The sequence below is a fragment of the Molossus molossus genome, unplaced genomic scaffold (assembly GCF_014108415.1).
Source record: "Molossus molossus isolate mMolMol1 unplaced genomic scaffold, mMolMol1.p scaffold_m16_p_6, whole genome shotgun sequence".
NCBI lineage: Eukaryota > Metazoa > Chordata > Mammalia > Chiroptera > Molossidae > Molossus > Molossus molossus.
In genome coordinates this window covers 39273517-39297916 of record NW_023425399.1, presented here as the reverse complement: position 1 = coordinate 39297916, position 24400 = coordinate 39273517, and the positions used below count along the sequence as shown (strand labels likewise).

Here is a 24400-nt window from a genome sequence, read left to right as displayed (position 1 = left end):
CACAATTTAATACGTAGTATGGTTTTGAGTGAACATTAGGTCCAATAGAATCATGTTATAAAAGATTTTATAATGATAGGAAAATATGTTCATAATTTGTGGTGACACGAACCAAGTAATAAGACTGCATTTCTGGTTACTTGCATTTTCCATTTTAAAACACCTGAAGGATAAACAACAAAATCTAATTCATTTCTGGACTGTAGGATAAGAGATTGTATTTCCTTCTTTTTTATTATTTATTTATTTTTTTACTACAAATCTGTATTACCTTTATAACAAGTCATATATATATATATATATATATATATATATATATATATATATATATATATATATTAAAGACGGTCCCAAAGTTGAAATGCCTCCTTTTAAAATTTTAATAAGAAATAAACACGAATATTTTAGAATTTATGATGCTTGGTCTACATACCTATGTGAATATTCATTTACATTGTTATTTACTTAACTTTGAAATTGGCTCATTCCTAAGTTTGCACATGACAAAACTGAAGTGTAGAAAATTGTAACATGCACAGTCACGCACTTCTAAGGTGTTAGTAACAGAAATAGAAACTATTTCTTCTGATGACAAACCCAGTGGTTTCCTCCTTACACCTAGATGATTTTGACTATACATTGAGTTCTTCACTAGTCATTTATTACCTGTTTCAGATCTCACCAATACTGCCTTCAAGCTTTGTCTTCTTTTCACTGGGTTACAAGGCAAGAGGAAGGAAACCTTAGCAGATCACTGCACCCTGTGCTTCATTATTGGTCTTGGAAAACTGATGACTGGGGAGCAGGTAAGATGGTGTAAAAGTAGAAATGTGGATATGCCATGTAGTAGAGGCATACAAGGCACAGAAGCTCTAGCACTATTACTGCAAATAGGTTTTATATATATTCTATTTTTAAACAATTATTCCTGTTTCAAGATTTTGGTGGGAAGCATTGCATAGTGAGTGGAAAGGCTTTGAGGTCTGAAATACCCAAGTGTGTGGCTTTGGGTAATTTACTGAGCTTTATACAGCCTCTGTTCACATTGATGTGGACGATTAACCTATTCCATAGAGTTATTGTTGGAAGGCTGGACTCTAAGTCAGGACTGAATTAATTCTTTTAAATAGAAAAATTAATTCTTAATTTGCCTTAAATATAGGTTCTATCATGTTACCATCCCACTCCAGGATGTACTCTTAGCACCAACATTTCTCAGTTAGGAATTAAAAAATTGGGTGTAAACATTCTGTTTATTTAAACAAGTTTCCTACCTGAACTGCCCTTCTTCCTCCCTGTCATTTACACACACTGGGCATCATTTTTATGTACCTGCCCATCCCGTAAAGATCACTGAAAGTGCCACATTGTTCATAAAACGTGCCCAACAACCCTGGTCCTCATAAGTATTTGCCTCTGAATTCCTGGGTGCTATGACCATACCATGCTATACTCAATTATTTGCTAATAAGGTCTTCCACATGTTCTACATAATACTTGTCTCTCAGGAGTATTATAAGAACTATATCTTACATGCAGCAGTGATCAAAGTCTTGGCCACATAGTAGGCATATAATAAACTATTTGTTTATTGGTGGGCATAAAGATAATGAATGATGTGGATGAGAAAAAAAAATTAGTGCGGAGGGAGGATAAAGAAGATGTAATGTGAATACTTTTTCTTGTTAACTTTTAAACAGTAGATTCAGGTAAATATTTTTTAAATATGTCCATAATTATAAAAATATTTGGATAAATATTCTTTCCTTGCTGTGAAAGGTGAAAAACACATAAAAAGAAGTGTTATACCCTCATCTAGCTATAGTAACAATACTGATAATTTCTGAAAAATATTGATGTTTTGCCTGAGTCTGGTTGAATAGTGTTTCAGCTTAAGCTATTGGTATTTTCGTATTTATTATAATAAGTACCTACTATATATTTAGAAATTTTCCAGATAATGGGGAACTGTAATGGAATATTAGAAATGGTCTTTATTCTCCACAGTTTTACCTTTTCATTGGTAAGACAAGACAAAGAGGTCAAAAAAGAAATAAAAAAAATCCATCTGGAGTTGCCTTGCAAGAGTATGTATAATTTAGACAGATAGAAATTGCCCTGGCCGGTTTGGCTCAGCGCTTAGAGCGTCGGCCTGCGGTCCTGAGAGACCCGGGTTCGGTTCCCGCTAAGGGCACGTACCTCGGTTGCAGTTTGTCCCCGGCCCTGGTCGGTTGTGCGGGTGGCAGCCACTCGATGTGTCCCTTTCGCATCGATGTTTCTCTCTCTCTCTCCCCCCCCCCCCACTCTACCTGATCAAAAAGTGGAAAGGTGTCCTCGGGTGAGGATAAAAAAAAAAGAAATAAATAACAAGAACAGATGATTAGAAAAATAAAATTTAAAAATGTTCATTTTAATAATATTTAATAATAATACTGAAAATAAAAAGCCAAAACCAAAGTATGTCTATATATTTAAATAAAATAAATTAATAAAATGTCTATCAGTATTTGAATAAAATCTATGCAATTTATCCAGCCATTGGGATATGTTTAAATATTTATCAAGTAGCCAAAGTATAATTCTCAAACTTAAGCTTTGACTTTTCATTCAAATGTTTTCATGTTGGTACTAAATAAATAAATAAACAAACAAATAAATAAATCTGCACTTAAGACCAAAAAGCATCTCCAATAAAATTATAATTCATTGATAAACTTATTCATAATTCCTATATTTAATAATATTATCTACTACTATTGAATAATTATCATACATGTATTTTATATGATGTGTACCATTTCCATGGCTCACTTTTATTTTTAATTTTTTTTGCTTTATTGATTTTAAAGAGTGAAGAAGGGAGAGGGAGAGATAGAAACATTGATGAGAAAGAACATAGATTGGCTGCCTCCTGCATGTCCCCCACGGGGGATTTGGCCCACAACCTGGGCATGTGCCCTGACTGGGAATCAAATTGGCGACCACTTGGTGCATGGGTCAATGCTCAGCCACTAAGCCACACCTGCTGGGCTCCATAACTCACTTTTAAGGCATTAAATCTTCTTGCAACTTTATCATTTTACATTGTACTTGAGAAGTGTACCCAAAATTTTAGAGGGTCAATTGACTCATTATTTTTTTATGTCTATCAAGAACGCGGGAGCATTTTCAGCCTTTCTAAGATTTTTTTTCAATGAGATTTGAGTTATATTCCTAAGCATGAATGAAATTTTCCGTCTAAAGAAAATCTTTCTCTTAGAGGCAAGTGGCAAGTTTAGGATGAGCACATATGCATGCTAGACTAATTTTCCTACCTTATTAGTTTTTCAGTTAGTTACAATTTAAAATATATATTAATTGTATTTGATTTTCAATGAGTTGATATAAATACTTTACTTAAACCAAATAAATTTCTTAGCTAGAAAAAATATTAACAAATGTCATTGCTTTCAAGCTTAAAAAAGAAAGAGAATAAAAATATATTTTTAGTCACAGGTGTTTTCATTGTGAACAAATTGGATGAGATTAGATATTGGTGGGGGTTGAAGATTTCTAAAATGAAAACGTATTTACAAGGGTTTTTATCAACCAGTGGTCATTAAGCCAGTGATTAATGATAAAGTGAAAACTTTTAGCCAAAGAAGCAATGAACTTTGCTTGAGGTATGTAGAGAAAATAATTGGTAAATTTGTTCTTCCCTTCTCTGTATATAAGCCTTTACCTGCACATTTATTCCTTAGGTGTATAAAACATACATAGCACTTAATCATATTTTCCGAGAGTAATACCCTAGAGTCCTGGGCAACAATAGATGAATGATACCAGAAGTGGGCTCGGGCTGGGAAAACCAGGCTGCTCGGGGCAAGTGACATGGTTAACAGAAGTCAACACATAGAAATCTGTAGGTTGAGAGAAAGTGGAGAGAGGGCCAGCCCAGAAGTCTGCACAAGGGAGGGGTCATGAATCTGGGAAAGCCAGAGGTCCGGCTAAGATCATAATTTCCAAATCCAGCTAGACAGGTTTTGGTAAGAAATGAGAAGGTTGAAGCCTTTAAAATAGTCCAAAGTTGCCCTGGCCAGTTTGGTTCAGCAGTTAGAGCATTGACCCATGGACCAATGAGTTGTGGGTTCAATTCCAGCCAATGGCACATACTTCGGTGGTTGTTCATCCCCGGCCCTGGTCGGGGTTGTACGAGAGGCGACCTGTTGATGTGTCCCTCTCACATCAATGTTTCTTTCTCTCTCTCTCCCCCTCCCTCCCACTCTGTCTGAAGATAAGTGGAAAAGGATCCTCCGGTGAGGATTAAAAAAATAATAATAATAAAAATAAAATAAAATAAATAAATAAATACATAAATAAATAAATAAATAATCCAAAGTCAAAGTTGTCTTTGGTGGCCTGAATTGGAAGAAAGAGATGGTTCTACTAAAGCAAAGGTTCTTTTTTTTTTTTTTTTTTACATTTTTTAAATTAATTTCTTTCTGTTATAGATGTTTCTCCTTTTTCCCTGCAGACACCCTCCACCCTATTCACTCCCCCAGCAAACATTGCTGTCTATATCCATTGGTAATACATTCACATAAGTTCTTTGGTTTATCTCATCCCTTCTCCCACTCCACTCCCCTGAAGTTTGTCAGTCTGAACCACACTCATTTCTATGTCTCTGAGTCTCTTAACTTTTGCACTGTTAACTTTGATAGCTGGATAATTCTTTTTTGGAGGAGAGGGCTGTTATGTACACTGTAGGATATTCAATAGCATCCCTGGCATCCACTAGCTAGATGCCACTTCCCCACTCTGGAAACCAAAAATGCCTGAAATGTCTCTTGAAAGGCAAAGTCACCCCTACTTGAGAACTACTGCAGTAAACTAATAGAGGTTTTCCCTAAAGAGAGGGAGGGAAGAAGTTCTACCATATAGCTCTCCAATTTCCAACATCAGGATTTTTTGGTATAGTTCCAAACTGTAAATTTAACATTGTTATGGGGAAGAAAGTTTATCTCTCTAAATTCTCTATTAGGACTTAAATTCTAATTTTAAAAAATGGTCTTCTATATTCAAAATCAATGAAAGCTACATACAATAAATTCTACACACTAAAAATTATAAACGTGTTATGTTGAGAATAAAGAAATTTCTAAGTTGAATCACACAAATATTACTTGCTGTAGGCCATGTAATGGTGCACTCTAACTATAAATTATTTGCAACCAAAGTGTATGATAATTCCATAAAGTTGCCACACTAGATTTCCAAATAATATATATGGAAGGAAATAAGTCATATGTGCTTTACCCATGGCAAGATATAAAACGGTTGGGAAAACAATTGTTACTGGTTTGAGGCTCCTACTACATTTCCATGATGGGCCCTGTTAGGAGATGAGTTGTGTTCTCCCCACGAAATATGTATGTCATGGTCCTACCACCCATTACCTTATAATCTTAATGCATTTAGAGATATGGTCTTTAAACAGGTAATTCAATCAAAATGAGATAATTAAGGTGGGCCTTAATCCAATATGATTGGTTTCCTTATAAGAAGAGGTGATTACCACACAGATACACAAAGAGGGAAGATTTCATGAAGAGACAGAGAATGTGACTGTCTACAAGCCAAGGAGAGAGACTTCAGAAGCCACTAAACCTGCTGACATCCAGATCTTGGATTTGTGGCCTCCAAAATTGTAAGAAAATACATTTCTTACAGTTCTTAGTAGTTTGAGCCACAGTCTATGGTACTTTGTTACAGCAGCCCCAGCAAAGTAACACAGGCACTTTTTATCCTCCCTTGTGGCCATGCTGCAGTTCTCTTGACTTTCTAGTGACCATTTTCCTACTCACCTACAGGTAATAGCACCTCACTGGCAAGATGATTTGGATTAGATTTAATTTTGAGATCTATAATAAAGTACCAATTTGACTCATATCAGAAAGTATTTCATGAGGACACTTGGCAGGTATTAGAAGAAAGAAGAGCATGGCAGTTCTAAAAAACTATAGGACCTAGATGGAATTAGAAATAGTACTTTCTCAACATGCCAAGTGCATCCTTAAAGCTGATTCTATCATTTTCTGAAGACATTCTGAGGAAATGAACCTATTATCACTTGTGCAATGATGGATGCCATTGCCAATTTAAAATTATAACTCTGGGGAGATTCCAAAATGGTGGCAGAGTGAATGGAAGATGCACAGTCTGTTTCCCAAAACCAAACTGGAATTACAACTAAAATATAGACAAATCGTTAGGAAAAAGCAACAGAAAAGCAGCTTGCAAGGATCATACAACCAGGGACACTGACTCGATCCTGGTAGAAATGTAGAGGTGTGAGAGGGGGGCTGGGAGCCCAGAGACAGCAGTGGTATTAGCTGTGATCAGCGTCCGCGGGTTAAATTCCCAAGCAACTCCACAGCCCAGAACAGAGACAGACTCTTAAATAGCCACAGCCACTCACCTTGGGCTCCAGCAGAGACAGGGCAGACTGGACTGGAACTGTGTGTGGACACTAGGGATTTGGAGGGTGCTCAGAGCTTTTGCTGAGTTGCAGCCACTCAGGACAATGACCATCTTACTCCTTCCCAGGGCTCAGGGGAGAAGCGGCAGCCCCTCCCTCAGTAATTCAACCCTACCAAGGTGGGCAATTGAAATGCAAATTGAGGCTCATTAACAACCAGCATCTGCCCCACCCTCAGAAATCCCCTTACACTGAGCACCTGAGGGAGTTTTTCATTCAACTGAGACTCAAGGCTCTTCAAGTAACCACTACTGATAGCCTCCAGACAAAACACTAGAGGATAACAAAACCTTTCTGGGCTAGCAGCTCTAACCAGGAAAGTAAAACTTGACAGTGATGTTTAACGTGGGTCCTCCCTCACTGATCCAAAGCCAGGAGAGGGAGCCACAAACACCAGAAAACCAACACCCACAAGGAAAATTTGGTAGGTTCCAAAGCCCATTGTGATAGACAAAATGGTGAAACAAAGAAACAAAAGTCAAATGAAAGAAAAGAGACTTCTACTTAAGATAAGATAAACGAGGAGCAGTTAAGCAAGTTAACAGAGCAGGAATTAAGAGCCATGATATTGAGGAAGCTGAACAACATGAGTAAGGACATCAACATCATGAGTAAAGACATAGAAATGTTAAAAATCAACCAATTGGAAATTAAAAACCACCAAGAAGGAATCAAGAATGACATATCAGAAATAAATAATACATTGGTAGGTCTAAACAGCAGAGTAGAGGAAGCTGAGGACCAGATCAGTGAATTAAAAGACAGGGTAGAAAAAATCAACCAACAGAAAACCAAAATGAAAAAATGATTAAAAAACAGAAAGACAGCTTAAGAGAACGGTGAGACAACTGGAAACATAATAATATTCACATTATAGGAGTCCCCGGAGAAGAAGAAAATGAGCAAGAATTAGAGAATATATTCAAAAAAATAGTGAGAGAAAACTTCCCTAATTTGGTGAAGGAAGAAGGCATTCAAGTTCAAGAAGCACAGAGAGCCCCAAGTAAGAAGAGCCCAAACAGGCCCACACCAAGACAGAGAGTAATTAAAATGCCAAAAATTGAAGACAAAGAGAGAATCCTTAAAGCAGAAAGAGATAAGCAACAGGTTACCTACAAAGGAACCACCATAAGGCTATCAGCTGACTTCTCAAAAGAAACACTACAGGCCAGAAGGGAATGGCATGAAATAATCAAGGTCATGAAACACAAGGATCTGAATCCAAGACTACTCTTCCCAGCAAGGCTGTCATTCAAAATAGAAGGTCAAATAAAGAGCTTCCCAGACAAAAATAAAAACTAAGGGAATACATTATCACCAAACCAGCACAGCAAGAAATTTTAAAAGGACTGCTGTAATTAGTAGAAGAAATGGGAAGAAAAATATAACCACACTAAACAAAAATGGCAATAAATAAGTACATATCAATAATTACCTTAACTGTAAATGGACTGAATGCTCTGAACAAAAGGCACAGAGTAGCTGATTGGATAAGAAAGCATGACTCATCTATAAGTTGTTTACAAGAGACCCACCTCACGACAAAAGTCTCACATAGGTTGAAAGTGAAGGGATGGGAAAAAAAATCTTACAGGCAAACAAAAAGAAAAAAAAAGCTGTGGAAGCAATATCATATCTGATAAAATAGATTTCAAAATGAAGGCCATAACTACAGACAAAGACAGCCACTACATAATAGTGAAAGGATCTATCCAACAGGAAGATATAACCTTGATAAACATATATGCACCCAACATAGGAGCACCAAAATACATTAAAAATCTTCTGGAAGACTTCCAAGGAGAAATCAACAGTAATACAATCATAGCAGGGGACTTCAACACCCCGCTGACATCACTGGATAGATCCTCTAGACAAAAATTAGCAAAGAAACAGAGGCTCTAAATGAAGCACTAGACCAAATGGATTTAATACATATCTGCAGAGAATTACACCCAAAAACTACAGAATTCAAATTCTTCTCAAGTCCACATGGGACATTCTCAAAGACAGACCACATGATAGGATACAAACTAAATCTCAACAAGTTCAAAAATATTGAAATCATATCAAGCATCTTCTCAGATCACAATGGCATGAAACTAGAAATCAATTACAACAAAAACTTGCAAAGACATTTGAAAACATGAAGGCTAAATAGCATGTTATTAAACAATGAATTGGTTACCAAGGAGATCATGAAAAAATTAAAAACTTCCTGGAAACCAATAAAAATGAACACACAACTAAACAAAATCTATGGGATGCAGCAAAAGCAGTTCTGAGAGGGAAGGTCATAGCACTACAGGCTTACCTCAAGAAACAAGAAAAATATCTAATAGATAATATAACATCACAACTTAAAGAATTAAAAAGCAAACAAAAATAAAACCCCAGAGCAAGTAGAAGTAAGGAAATAATAAAGATCAGAGCAGAAATAAATGTCATAGGGACCAAAGAAACAATTCAAAGGATCAATGAAACAAAGAGCTGGTTTTTCGAAAAGATAAACAAGATTGATGGACCCTTAGCTAGACTTACCAAGAAACTGAGAGAACCCAAATACACAAAATCAGAAACAAAAGAGGAGAAGTAACAACTGACACCACAGAAATACAAAAGATAATTAGCAACTACTATGGCAACAAATTTGACAATCTAAGCAAAATGGACAAATTTCTAGAAACACATTGTCTTCCAAAATGAAAATGGGAAGAGATAGAAATTTTGAACAGAACAATAACAACTAAGGAATTTGAAGAGGTAATCAAGACTCTCCCAGCAAACAAAATCCCAGGCCTAGATGGCTTCACGAGAGTTCTACCGAATATTCAAAAAAGAACTAACACCCATTCTCCTCAAACTATTTCAAAAAATTCAAGAAGAACGACTTCCAAACTCATTTTATGAGGACAGCATAATTCTAATTCCAAAACCAGGAAAAGACACTACAAAGAAAGAAAACTATAGGCCAATATCTCTGATGAACATAGATGCCAAAATCTTTAACAAAACACTAGGAAATCAATCCAGCAATACATTAAAAGAAATTATTCACCATGACCCTAAGAAGCCTGAAACACCAATCAGGAAGAATATATGTACCCCCATGTTCATAGAAGCACTATTTACAATAGCTAAGATCTGGAAACAGCCCAAGTGTCCATCAGTAGACGAATGGATAAAAAAGCAGTGGTACATATTCACAATGGAGTACTATGCAGCTGTAAGAAAGAAAGATCTCTTATCCTTTCAGACGACATAAAGGGACCTGGAAAGTATTATTCTAAGTGAAACAAGTCAAGCAGAAAAAGACAAATACCACATGATCTCACTTATTTGTGGAATATAATGAACATAACAGTTTGAGGAATAGGGTAGACTCAGAGACGTGGAAGCAGGGTACAGACTGACAACCCTCAAAAGAGGGGAATGTTGGGGGAGGGAAGAGATAAACCACAGAACTTATATGCATGTACGCATAACCAATGGACATGGACGATAAAGCTGGGACGGGGTGGGGGAATGGGGAGGAGGGTGTCAATGGGGTAAAAAAGGTGAAACATCTATAACAAAAATAAAAACAAAACAAACATAAAAACAACAAAAACAAAACAAAACAAAACTATATCTCTGGCCCTGGGTGGTGTGGTTCAGGAGTTAAAGTGTCAGCCCACACGCCGGAGGGTCGCAGATTCAATTCCCAGTCAAGGGCACATGCCTGGGCTGCAGGTGAGATCTCTTGCCCTGGTCAGGGCACATGGGGGGGGGGCAACCAATCAATTTGTCTCTTTGACGTCGATGCTTCTCTCTCCCCTCCATGCCTTCCTCCCTCCCTTTCACTCTCTTAAAAGTCAATGGAAAAAATATCCTTGGGTGAGGTTTAAAAAATAAAAATAAAAATATAACTCTGTTGCTCCCTAGCTGTATACCTCATTATCCTTAAGTATGTATCATTTCTATATCTAAAAAGTAGGGTTAATATAGTGCCCATTTTTTGGAGTTATCATGAAGATCAACTGATTTAGCCCATGTATATGGCTAATAGAAAGCAATTATAAACGTTAGCTATTATTCCTATCACTAATATTAGGTAGTAGTTATGCATGTGTTATATCTTTTCTAGCCTAACTTTTATTGTTTTCTCATACATTTTGTTTCATATCCCTAATTGTGAAATTTAAAGACATGATTACCCCCAAACACAGAGATTTGGCTTAATATAAGAAAGACATTTCCTCTTAAACTATTGTCATTATTGCATTGGAACGAGTTAAAAAGACTGGTTAGAAGTACTTTGAATAAGTCAGTCTAGGGAGAATATATGGCAAGTCAAAAATTTATATTATAATCAAAGGTGGTATGGTTATGAATGAACCATAAAATCAAACTATGGGCAGATAGTATATATATCATTCATAACAGCAGTCATTTATTCCATTAGAGGTTACCTTTATTTTATATTGCATAAATAGAATTTACAAATGGCTGTTGCCATAGCATTGCAGAAACAGTCAACAATTTTGGAGGATTTTGACATTTAGTTTAAATATGCACTTACTATTATAAATATGCACTAGAAACAATTTCATGAACATGCCATGATTCAAAGCATTTATGTGAAGGGGAAGATGATTTTATTATTATTTCACTGGCCCAAGCATTAAAATGAAGTTTGGATTTATTTAGAATAGCAATTTTTCAAATAATCATTTATTTGCATAGTTAGTAATACATTCTAAACCACTAAAACTGTCTCATTTTAAAAAACTGTAGCATAAATTTTGGCTCTCCATCATTGGAAATACCTACTAATGGATAGATTTGTTTCAATATCAATGGATTTTACTTATGCAATTATTTTTTATCTTATGTTAGAGTGCAATCAAGATTTCATTTTAGAAGAGATAAAAATAAAAGTTTTGTCATCATTTTTAAACATCTAAAGCCCAAAAGTTATAAAATCTTATAGAATATGCTGTAATATCCACAAGACATGGAAATATTTACACCAGACACCATGACAAGTCACATTTTTTACACAAAAAAAACTCTTTAAGACTAATTAACAATGCAGAGATGCAGGCGTAATCAGCTCACTGTGGATACATAGGAAACCAAGAGAATGACTGAAACAAGAAGACTGACACAGAGAAAAGAAGCCATCAGGCAATGGGGAGAAGAATTTATTAAATTCAGCTCACATCAATCTCTATCTATTAAACAGTTATTAAGTGATTTACTGTCTGCAAAACATCTAGGTGCTTAAAAAATAAAGAAAGATGAAAAAAGAAGAGGAGGGAGAGAAGCAAACAGGAAGGAAAAGGAGGGAAAAAAAAGACCGAAATCACAGTGCTCTTCATCACGTGGGAGTCTTCCCGAGTTTGCATTACATTCTAGTTAGAGAAATACTATGGTTAATGTCCCAACTTAAATACACTTGGCAGATCTACCTGTCAGTTAGAGAGGACTTCAGGTTACGCAGAAGGACTGGGTCCACTTTGAACATTAGCAGAGTTGAACATCTCCAGCAGTTGCCGGTAGCTGTTCTTGACAGCTACCCACCTGCTACTGAGACCTGCAGGTCGGTGTCCTCTTTACTGTGGGGCTCTGACAGACTGCTTAGGAGGGCGAATGTGCACCAGCTCCTTCCACTCCCTCCTTCCTACTACCAGCCACCAGTTACATGAAAAGACACTTCAAATGGACATGAAAACCTTCAACAAAAGCCTTCTGGAAGAAGACAGGCAGCATCCATGCTCACCGTAGCTTCAAATTTTCTGGAGGCCCTTCTTACTGTGACTGAGGAAAGCGCTCTGGGCACTGTGACTTTAAAGGCAACATGCAAATAACAAGGCATTAAACAAACTTCAGCCTTCACAGGCTGAATGAGGAACAGTGAGGAGAAATATTCAATTAACCGGGTCCAACTAATGGCACATTCAATCAATGTACAGCCCTTACTCAAGGTTCTTTAATAACCTTGAGGTTCACCTACATTCTCAAAAAAAAAGTGTGAAATAAAATGAACATTATCTCTCTCAGGTTGCCCTAGAGAGCACTGCTATATTCGTTACAATTTGGGCCCAGAAAATTGGGGGGGGGGGTGTAATGCAGGAAGAGTTTAAATTCTGGCTACAAACATAAATAGGTTCCTTATAATTTCCATCGAAGATGTTACTTGGTGGATGTAGGCACAGGCCTGGACAATTTGAAAGTATAGAGAAGAAATCACAGATCTTGTCATTTAGGGCCAGGGGAAGAGCTTTTAGAAGTCATTTGTTCAGGTCTCCCACTTTTGATGTGAGGAACTGAGACTCAAGAGATGGATTGACATCCCCAAGACAACACAGTGACCTCGTGGGACAGAGAGGTCTCAAGCTTGTATTTCCTGTCATCACCTTGAGTTCTTAAAACTGTGGTGCAAGTCTCCTGGGGTGATCAGCGCATGGCGATCACATTTGTTAACATCTGTGAGCTGCAAAATGAACTAGAAATAGACGTGATGCCTCCCTTCCAAAGGAAGCACATTGCTGTACTCACCTACAGGGAAAAACTCGCTCATTTTCTTTTTGTAGATTTTGAAGTCGACTTCTAAGAAGACACAGAAGATGATTCGATCCACCTAAAGACAAACAATAAACACTCAAAGTGAAAGGAAATATGGCAACTGTCTTTTCACAACATGGTCTTGGAGCAAAGATCAAATGGGAAAGCCTCCTGCAGATTGTGGGTGCTGCGCCACTAACTACATAACAGGACTAAGTGAAGCTCAAGTGTGAGTGCGTGAGAGTGTGTATATGTATGTATGTGTGAGTGTATGTGTGAGTGTGTATATGTGTGAATGGGTGTGTATGAGTATATGTGAGTGTGTGTGAGAGTGTGTATATGTATATGTATGTATGTGTGAATGTATGTGTATATGTATGTGTATACGTGTGCACAGGTGTGTATGAGTGTATGTGAGTGTGTGTGTGAGAGGGCATGTGTAGAGTGAGACTGTGTGTATATGTGTGCATGGGTGTGTATGAGTGTATGTGTGAGTGTGTGTATGAGTACATGTAAGTGTATTTGTATGTGTGGGAGTGTGAGTATATATGTTCATGGGTGTGTGTATGAGTGTGTGTGTGTGTATGTGAAAGGTGTATGTGCTTTTTATGTACATAAACCATAGCCTCTTGGGTGGAAAGTTGTTATATAAATCAAATAAGGAATAATAAATGACAATGAGCCACTTTACAGTGAGCAATAAAAAGATCTGAGATTCTGACAGGATACCTAGACTTTATGTTTTACAAAACAGCCACATGAGAGGTGTACAGCAGAATGACAATAAAGTATGTCAGTAAACAAAGCTTTTTCCTACCCTTGTTAAACAAATATATTTATCAAACACGATAGCATTTGAATACAGCCTAATACGCTTCTTCCAGTTTAATCTGCATGAAATCACTTGCTCTTAGTTTAACATACTCAGAAATGCAGCAGAAATAAAATGTAATTAATTGACAGTTATATGAGGCCAATATAAATTTAATCTAGTAAGCATTATGGAATAAGTAAATGCCACCTCAAAAGTAAAATGTGTGTGCCATCCCACTTCTCTGCTTTGAGAGTTCCTGCCTGTGAGGAGTTTCTCTGAGACACTCGGGAGGGGCGCGGAAAGTGGAGAAGAGAGGAGGAATGTGAGTAATAGCTCACATCTATCTGATATTGAATCAGTGACTCAATTTTGTGCCTTGAAATAAATACTTTTTTAGTTCCTTTATTGTAACAATGTACAATAAGTTAAAAATTACTCAATCTATCAAACTACAAGTGGTAATTGAACAGAACATGACGGGAGGCATTTCTCTTGACAGTAAGGAATGGAAGTGGGATGTGCACGTGGCAGGACATGAAAGAATACAAATGCACATCATCCACCCAGACCTGTGGCTCTCCCAGCCCGTGGGGCTCAGCCTCATGCTAGCCATGTCCAAGGTTCCTCGGAGGAGAAAAGATCTACAGGGGTGGGAGTAGGGAGAAGAAGGCTGGCACACAGAATCCCCAGGGTTCCCTGATGGAAGCTCAGAGACCTGGCTCCCTGACTGCTGCACAAGTCTAGACCCACATCTCGATACAATGCCTCCTGGGCACTCCCTTGACTTGTGTGGTGTTACCACCAACCACCATACAGCCCCCGTAACCGCCTGCATGGATAGATTATAAGAGAAATCGCCTGGCCTTCCAAAATGAAAGGACTGGTGTGCAAATGCCCATATTTTCTTTCCCTGTATTCAGATGAGTTGCTGGTATCCAGTCCTGTCTGCATATTAATAACATTTTCTTCATATGTAAAAGCCATCATCATCAACTTACTCTGCAAGTAAACTATAAATTTAGCTGCATAAATGATTGTCTGTGCAATACAGAATGCTAGTCTCCACGCCCCTTATGGTGTGTTTATGCCCTGTGGCTAAAGATAAATATAATGTTGAGCAATAGAAACAAGTCACAAGGGAATATATACTCTGTGATACCATTTATACAAGCACAAAGATACAACAGGTTAGGGACTCAGTTGCAAGCATGAATATGCAGAAACATAGGAATGGCACACACAAACTTCAGGGTCATGACTCCTGGGGAGTGGGGGAGGTGAAGAGATGGACAAGTAAGGCTTTAACCAAAGAGTTAACATTTTACTTATTTAGAAGGGAAAGAGATTTCAGAAAACATATTGCAAAGGGGAATAGCTATTAACTATGGGGGTAAGTACATGTTTATCATATCATTTTTATACTTCCTTGTATATTTGAAATACTTCATAATTAAAAGTCCTAACACTAAAAATTAGACTATGCAGCTGTAAAAAAGAAAGATCTCTTATCCTTTGAGATGAAATGGAGGAACCTGGAGAGTATTATGTTGCGTGAAATAAGCCAGTCAGAGAAAGACAAGTATCATATGATCTAATTTATTTGTGGAATATAATGAACAAAATAAGGTGATGAACAAAATAGACCCAGAGACATAGAAGTAGGATTCAGACTGACAAACTTCAGAGGAGGGGGTGGTGGGAGGGAAGAGATAAACCAAAGAACTTATGCTTATAAGCACAACCAATGGACCTAGACAACAATGCTGGGGGGGGGGGGGGCAGTGGGAATGGGAGGAGGGTGTCAATGGGGGAAAAAGGAGAAACATCGGTAACAAAAATAAATTAATTAAATTGCAAAAAAATTTAGAGATGCATTTGACACACTCTACTCTCCAGCTGCACTGAACTACTTGTAGTTTTCAAACACCATGATTATTCACACTTCTGTACTTATGACGGTTAACTTTTTCTCCAGGCTTCAAATGGTCAGATTATTTCTAAAACCACCTAAATGAGATCAAAATCAAAACAAGAAAATGTGACTCAAAGCAGATCTAACAAGAGCCTTCTGGACAGTCTCATTTATACTCATATTTTCTTAGTTTTATGGTCACTTGGTATAAATTACAGAATTTTGAAAAACATTCATGTAGCTTGTGTGTGTGTGAGTGTGTGTGTGTGGAGAAGGGTTAGTGGTGATACTATTCACTGCTATTAAGTGTACTTTTAAAAAAAATTTTTTTTATCCTCTCCCGGGGACATTTTCCACATTTTTGTTCAGATAGAGTGGGAGGGAGAGAGAGAGAGAGAGAAACATCGACGTGAAAGGGACAGAGTGGTTGCCATCTGCACGACCCAACCAGGGCCGGAGACAAACTATAACTGAAGTATGTGCCCTTAGTGGGAACCGAACCCGAGTCTCTCTGGCTGATGCTCTAACTGCTGAGTCAAACCGACCAGGGCTATTAAGTGTACTTTTAAACATCACACAGACTAAATACAGATTTCTTAATTATTGCAAAGAATTATAATCTACTTTCAGCAGTTTAAGCTTTGTTACCATGGAAATTTTATGGGTTCAAAATTCAGCAGTCTGATTTATTTTCCCAGACAGAAGATGGATGATGAGGAAAAAGTACTCTAATTTTAAATTAATTAAGTGGCCCAGTCCCCTGACCTTGTCTTCAAGCATAACACTGAAAATATCTTGGAAGCAAAATGAATTCAAGAATTAACTTCATTTACCAAGTACTTGTTATGTATATATACGTCCATGTATTTATAAACATGTGAATAATTATAGTCAAGACCTCATTTTGGTTACAAGGCATGTGTTCAACCATTCAAGGTGGGTATTGATCAGTGCTTGTGGTAGACTGTGTTTTCCAAGAAGGTGTGCAGAAAGAAGACTGGTCCTCAGGCTCCTCCTAATGGGATATGCCAATACTCATCTCATGGAGAGGTGGAGACTTTACTTCCTCCTCTTGAATCTGGGAGTGCCTGCAGCTCTGGCGGAAATGATATGTAACTTCTGAGTCCATGTCATAGAAGGTGATGTGGTTTCTGCCTGATCCTCTTTTGAGGTTCACTCTCATACCCAGTCATTATGACAGGTAGAAGCAGAGATATCCCATGAAGAAGGCATGTGTAGAAGTTGTAGCCAATAGCCCTAGCTGAAAGTAAATTTCGGCTCCTGGCTTTTGAGTTACCCCATGTGATGCCACATGAAGCAGACATATGCTGTTCCTGCTGAACTCTGCCCAAACTGCAGATCGTGAGCAAAACAGAAATACATTCCTAGAGATCTGATATTCTTCTGGCTTCTTCTTATTGCCACTTTAGAGATTTTTTCTCTATCAGCTATGTGACACTGGACTCTTGCTGAAAAGCTCAGACTGAATAGATCAAGTAGAAACCACAATTGGGTGACAAAAAATATGTAGGAAGCCTAACAGCTACATGACTGAGAGGCTCAAAAACCAACCTGTGCAAAGGACGAAGGGCCTGGTGATCCATTCTGGCCCGGGGTAAGTTTCATAAGACTATTTATCACTACCTAAAGATGAGGCTCAGGAGTATGGTTTCAACTTTTCTTGTATGTTAGGCACTAGAATGGTTTTATAAAATGGGTGTTCTTGAGAAACTATGTTTATTCACTTATTAATTAGCTATTAACTGAGCACCTTCAATGTGTCGGGCCTCTCAGGTACCACTCTCTCATAGTAAAACTTGAATCCAGAACTGAGTGATTATTTTTTCCAAGGTCAAACAATTAATTAGTGGCAAAATCTCAGCATCTTAACTTCATGTCCAGAATCCTTTCTGTGATGTCACCCTCTGAGTGCTATACCTGTCACTAGCTCTGTGACATTGGAAAGCCATCATTTTGCTGGGCCCCAGTTTTCATGTCTTTATAAAGAAAGGATTGAATTGTATTCTCTCTTTAAAAAAAATTTTTTTCTTTATTGATTTTAGAGAGAAAGGAAGGGAGAGAGAGAGAGAGAGAGAGATAGAAACATTGATGAGAGAGAACATCAATTGGCCGCCTCCTGCATGCCCCCCACTGGGGATTTGGCCCACAACTTGACCATGTACCCTGACCAGGAATCAAACCGGCGACCTCTGGTGCATGGGTTGATGCTCAAACACTGAGCCACACCAGCCAGACTCTCTTTATATTTTTTAATCTCAGTTATAGTGTATCCCTGTGGTAGTTTTGTGCTCCATCAGCTCAGGTAAGGTGGAATTAAATTTCTGTGTGGTTTGGGGTTATAGCTGGCCACAGAAAAGTGTCCACGAGATGTGGAGGGAAGGAGTGCTGCTGCAGCCACTGCACCAGGCAGGTGGGTTAGGGCATCAGGTGCGGCAGGTCGTGCACATGTTGTTCATCAGCTGGCTCACAGCTTCTGCAGCCCCTGTGGGTTCTCCTCAGGCTGTCTGGGTCCCGGCTGGGCACACATGCTGCTCCGCTGAGGGGCACCAGTTCCTTCTGCAGGGCAATGCACTTTGGGGGTTCCCTACACTGAGAGACAGACACATGTGGCAATCTGTCCCTGTGGGTTCCAGTTTGCCTTCACAGTTTCTACTTTGCCCTTGTTCTTTTCAACTTTGCATCCAGCTTTCCTCTTGACCTGACCCTTGATTACTTGCCCTACTGACACACATACTCGAGGCCTGGGCAGAGGCAGAGGCAGAGGCAATGACCTTCCATAGCCTTCTTCACTAGCTCCCTCTCTTGGGTACTGGTTAGGAGCTTTGCTCTGCTCAGCTAACCATCCCCTCTGGACATTTACTTCCTCAGTTTCTCCTACAGTTGTATAAAATCTAACCCCTACCACAAATCCCTTATTGCATATCATCACAAGGTTCAGTTTCCCTTATTAAACCCAGAATGACATAATCTTTAACACCATATCACCAAAGATCATGTAGAGGAACACAGTGAAGGGCAAAAAATAATAAATATTTCTTTTTGGAGGCATATAACCTGTCCAGGTTACTCAAATTCTATTTATTTCCTTCAAGATAAACTTTTGTTGGTCCTAGACCATCTTTTTGGTGAACTTCCTAAACTGTGCAGCCATTCTTTTGTAGGTAAAGCCACTTTATGTACTTAAAATAACTCACACTTTTTATTTTTATATACCAGTTATCAGTAAACCCAGGCAGGTCTTCAGGCTAAAACATAATTGCAAATAATACAAAAGGCAAGATTCATAATTTTAGGAATTAATTTTTGTCCTTACTATATCTTAAACTAGAACCTTATAAAGAATTGAGAGGTGCTCACTGTGACCACCAGTACATGGTGTAAGTCCTGACAAATAATATGAGCTCTGCAAATATTTGCAAAATATATGTTAAGGCAAACAGACTTGACTAAAATGTAAGTGTATGCAGATATTTTTCAAGCGTGTTTTGTTCCAGAACCAAAAATTAACTTCTTTAGGAGGTAGAATTTCCTTTATGTTTTCCAGAAGACCTGAGAGCAGAATTATAGAGGAGCCCAGGTGCTTTTGCAAAGTAGACAAGAGATATATAAAGGGCATGAGTCATTTATTGTTACTACCTGTCATCTTATCCAATGATACTGTGCAGTGTATGGTGGCTTTTAAGCCCAGTACTAATGTTTTCATGTAGGTGCTCATAAGTTTCACAACAGAAACAATAATAACACCTGTAAACTAAAATGTATTAAACGTTTTAAAAGCTTTTGTAAAATGGGGAGATAATATTAAGTATTGGCAAGGATGTGGATTAACCAAACTTTCCTATCCTACTTTTGGATGTAAAAGTTGATGCAAACACTTTGGAAAATTCTATGGAAGTATCTTTAAATTGGTTGAATTAACACATAGCTTAATATTGTAGGCAATTTTACTCTTAGGTTTACTCCCAGCAGAATGTGTGCATATGTTCCCAAAAGATACACACCACAATGTTCATAGCCGTGCTGTTATACTATCTCCAAATTGGAAGCTACTTGAATGCCTACAATGGCAGAATAGATAAATACATTTTGATCTATTCACACAACAAGAGTCCAGAAGTAAAAAAGTATACACTGGATGATTTGATATCTTTAAAGTGCAAATTATTAGAGAAATAGGCAAAATCACTTAGGGTATTAGAAGTTCAATAGCAATTACTCAGGGGTCATGGTTGGTGAAAAGGAACCAAGGCGAATGCCAATAATCCTAGTTTTTTGTTTTGTTTTAGAGAGAGCAGAAGAGAAGGGGTGAGAGAGAGAGAGAAAGGGAGAGAAGGACTGATGTGATAGAGACACGTAGATTGGTTGCCTCCCACATGACCCTAACAGGCTGGGGCTCAAACCTGCAACTCAGGTACATGCCCTTGACCAGGAATCAAGCCTGTGACCCTTCAGTCCACAGGCCGACACTTTAACCTCTGAGCCACACCAGCCAGGGCTGAAATACTAGCCTTTTGATCTAGTTGCTGGTTCCATGGATGTGTTCAGTTTGTAAAAATTTATCAAGCAGTGCACTTAAGATGTGTGTTCTTTTCTGTATGTTATACTTCAACAAGAATTTTTTTTAAAGGTTCAAAGTCTTCTGTTACAGTTGTCTTGGTCAACAACAAAAGTCTATTTTCATTGACTTAGAGGTCAAAAAAGTCCTTTAAAAGCTGACCTGCTAAAGTCAATCTCTCCATATAGCTCCACTGATGTCAACTGTAGCTCACCTATCAAGGTATAAAGGAGTAAAGATGTATTTCTCTCACCAGGATATCCACTAATCCACAGTTGGAAATTTTATGCCCATAAACATGATGACATCAGTTCTATTCATCTTTTTTTTTAGCATCATATCCATCGGCCTGAGAGAGGTACACCGTGAAGCAAGTTGGGAATATCTGCAGCCAACCTCCTTTCCCCCCGGCTACCAGACCTAGGGCAATCGACACAGCAAAGCTTATTCTGTGTTCAGCGATACTGGGAGAATTAATTAATTCTGATGAGTGTAATTTGTTTTCTCAATGACAAATGAAAAACGTTCAAAGATCTGGTATGTATGCAAATAATGCTTTAACTAAGGACTGGTGGAGGGCTACTCTGTGTAAGTACAACCTGATGGACAACAGGGGGGATGTCTCAGTGTTCCAAAAAGATAAACCAACAGCTTCACCCATCAATGCAGGCTTGGATATTGTGGCATTTCATAAAACAGTGGCTGCTGCTATTAAATCTCAGGGTTTAAGTATCAAAGTTGTATAAGGACAGGATTTGAGAAGGGTGAAGGAATAGCACAATGGAGCTTGCTTGGTAATGAGTAAATCAAGGTTAAATAGAGGAACAAGGGGATAAGATCACTAGTGATTAACTGAAGAACAAAATCAAGAAGTTGGGCTCCCTGGATCCTAGTTCGTCCTCTCCCATCAAATGGGGTAAAGGAGAGCAGTCTACCCTTCTTCCAGTGTATTTGTTCTCTGTTGCTGCATAACAAATTACCACAAATATAGTAGCCTAAAACAAAAGTTATATTATCTAGTGTAGATAATAAAGTAGGTGAAAAGTCCAGGCCAAATTGAGTTGAGACCTCTGCTCAGGGTCTCAGAAGCCGCAGTCAAGGAGGCAGCTGCACTGCAGTTCTCACCTAAGGCTTGGCATCTTCTTCTAAGCCCATTTAGATTATTGGCAGAATCCGGTTCCTTACAGATGTGGAACTGAGATCCCTCTTTTCTTTCTAGCTGCAACCAGGGACAGCTTTTAGGTTCTAGAGGCCATCTGCAATTCCTCACCAGGGGGCCCTGAAAGGCAGCTCAGGACATAAATGCTTTCTTACAGGCCAGTAAGACTGTTTCTCTATGGTTATCCCCAACTCCAACTTCTAGACTCATTTTAAGAGCCCACCTAATTAGGTCAATCTACCAGAACATTCTCCCTTTTAATGAACTCAACTGATTAAATGCCTTAATTGCATCTATAAAATCTTTGGCCTGATTGTGTGAATAACTACCCCATCACATTCACAGGTGCCACCACAGTCAAGGGGAGAAGACTGGACAAGGTTTTAACCAAAGTGGGTAGGGGGCTGGGAGCATCTTAGACTTCTTCTCCTCCCACAATCAGTCATCTCCAAGTAACCAACTACCTATATTCCAATCTGGACTTGACCACATACCAGCTCTGTGACCTTGAGCAGGTCATCTAACCTTTCTAAGCCCCAGTCTTCTTATCTCTAAAATGGAGGCATTGACCTTGTGGGGCTTGGTAGATTAGTTTTCTATAGCCGTTTGACAAATTACCACAGATGTGTAGCTTAAAACAACCCCATTTATTAACTCATGGTTCTGTAGCTCAAAAGTCTGACAGAACCTGCTGTAACTGGGTTCTCTGTTTAGGGCATCATATGGGTGAAATCAGGGTGCTAGCAGGACTGAATTCTTGTCTGGAGGAGAAAATTCAACTGATAAGCTCATTGTTATTATTATTTTTTTAAGCTCATTGTTCTTATTGGCAGAATTTAGTTCCTTGAGGTTGCAGGACTGAGGTCTCCATTTCCTTGCTGGCTGCCACTTTAGAGTCACTGTCAGTTCCTGAAGACCACTTGCATTACTTTCCAGATGTCGATGCTCAACCACTGAGCTACACTGGCTGAGCTATTTCTTCTCAATTTTGAATCTCTGATTTCCTCCATATCTTACCTCTACACATAGTTTTTAAAACTCCCTGTGATTAGGGTAGGCCCACCTGAACAGTTTCTCTATGTTATAGTCAACTGACAAGCCTTCACAGCAGTACCTAGGTTATTGTTTGAATAACTTGGAGAAGGTGTGTGTACACCAGATATGGGCAATCTTGGGAGAATCTTACCAGCTACAATGATTACATGAGATACTCTATGTAAAGTGCTTGGTAAAGGTTTTGACATATAGAAAATGCTCCATAATACCTAGTACAGTGCTGGCATATAGACATAATCACTGTCCACTTGTTCACTTGGTGAGTCCTTTATTTCTACTCTGATATTTTAAACCAGTTGAGAAAAAGTGTGAGCCAGCTAGAGAACACTGGTAGAACTTTTTTGGACTGTTATGCTGAAAGACCATTTTATTCCAATTTCAACATTGCTGAGAAATTCTATCTTAAGAGAAATATTTACAAAAATGGAAGCTCCTTTTTATTTTTAATCTGACCATATCAATCAATGAGAGAAAGAAAAAATAATAAACTGACATTTGGTTTACAGCAATGACAAGATTTCACAAGACCCTATAGGAATCTCTGTTCTGATAGTTTAATTGTCATCGAATATCATTCTTCTGGTTCTTAAAGGTATTAAATATGTTCAGAGTTGTGCATTCCACTACAGAAGCTAGTATTTAAATCTCCAAACTACAGAATAGGAAAATTTTTCTTTCTATGTTCCCACTGACTGGATGAGTTGGAGAGCATTTATAATCCATAAACCCGCAAAGGGCATTTTTGCATTGTGAAATTGTTTCTGCATGCTTAAAAAGGATACTTTACTTGGTCTTTTTTTTGTTTTCAGACTCAGTTCATTTGTCATTACTGTGTGGCAGCACAATTCAGAGTCCCTTGTTTTGTTTTGATAAATTGCTTTTTTTGACTTTGCTTCAACTCTCTAAGAAAAAATGGCCATGTAGCGGAAGAACCAAGAGCTATTTTGATTTGAGCTGCAGAATCATTCATACAATTTCCAAGCCTGTTTCACATCGATCAAAATGGACAACCTTGCAAATGACACATCTGCCGTGGTTCTTGAATCTGCTCCATGTACTTAGCATGGAAGAGACACAGGAATACACAAGGGTTTAGGACCTGCACTTCTAAATGCTGGTATGGCCGTGGTCACCAAAGAAATTATTCTAGGAGATACTAGGGAAAATGCCAATCAAAGGATAAAGAACAGATTCTCTTTTCAGAACTAGAAAGGGTGATGTGGTGTGCTACTTATATCTGCCCCTCCCTTCAGGACGAGAGCCGCCATTCTTCCCATGGCTGGAGGAACTGGTGGTTGGCAGTTCTGAGAAGACCCTCTCAGAGGACTGTCCTCTGCTGAAAAGAGCACCTCACCCACACTGACCTTCTCTTCCTGAAGGAAACCCGCATCCAGTGACTGCTCATGCAGCAGTGCAAAGGCTCAGACCCCTTTCCTCAATTAGGTGAAACTTGGAAGGGCTAAATTCTGCACCCCCCGCCCCCCAATTGATATGTTGAAGTCCTAACCCTCAGTATTTTAGAATGTGACTATGTTTGGATTTAGGGCATTTAAAGAAGTAATTGAGTTAAAATGAGATCATGAGGATGGGCCCTAACCAAATATTACTGGTGTCCTAACAAGAAGGGGCTATCAGGACACAGACACACATCAAGGGAAACCATGTGAGGACACAGGGAGAAGATAGCTACCTATAAGCCAAGGAGAGAAACCTCAGAAGAAACCAACCCTGTTGACACCTTGATCTCAGACTTCTAGCACCCAGAAGTGTGAGAAAGTTGTTTCTTGTGGAAACTGCCCAGTATGTGGGACTTTGTA

At 38.4% G+C, this 24400-nt stretch overlaps 1 protein-coding gene across 1 annotated transcript in view; it reads right to left on the bottom strand.

The window, feature by feature from the left end:
• Window positions 1-24400, bottom strand: part of MACROD2 (mono-ADP ribosylhydrolase 2) — a 2341201-nt gene that overhangs the window by 218469 nt on the left and 2098332 nt on the right. Inside the window, exon 9 of the mRNA XM_036245484.1 lies at window positions 13061-13142. Coding sequence (XP_036101377.1) covers window positions 13061-13142 — 82 coding nt within the window. The remainder of the gene's footprint in view (window positions 1-13060; window positions 13143-24400) is intronic.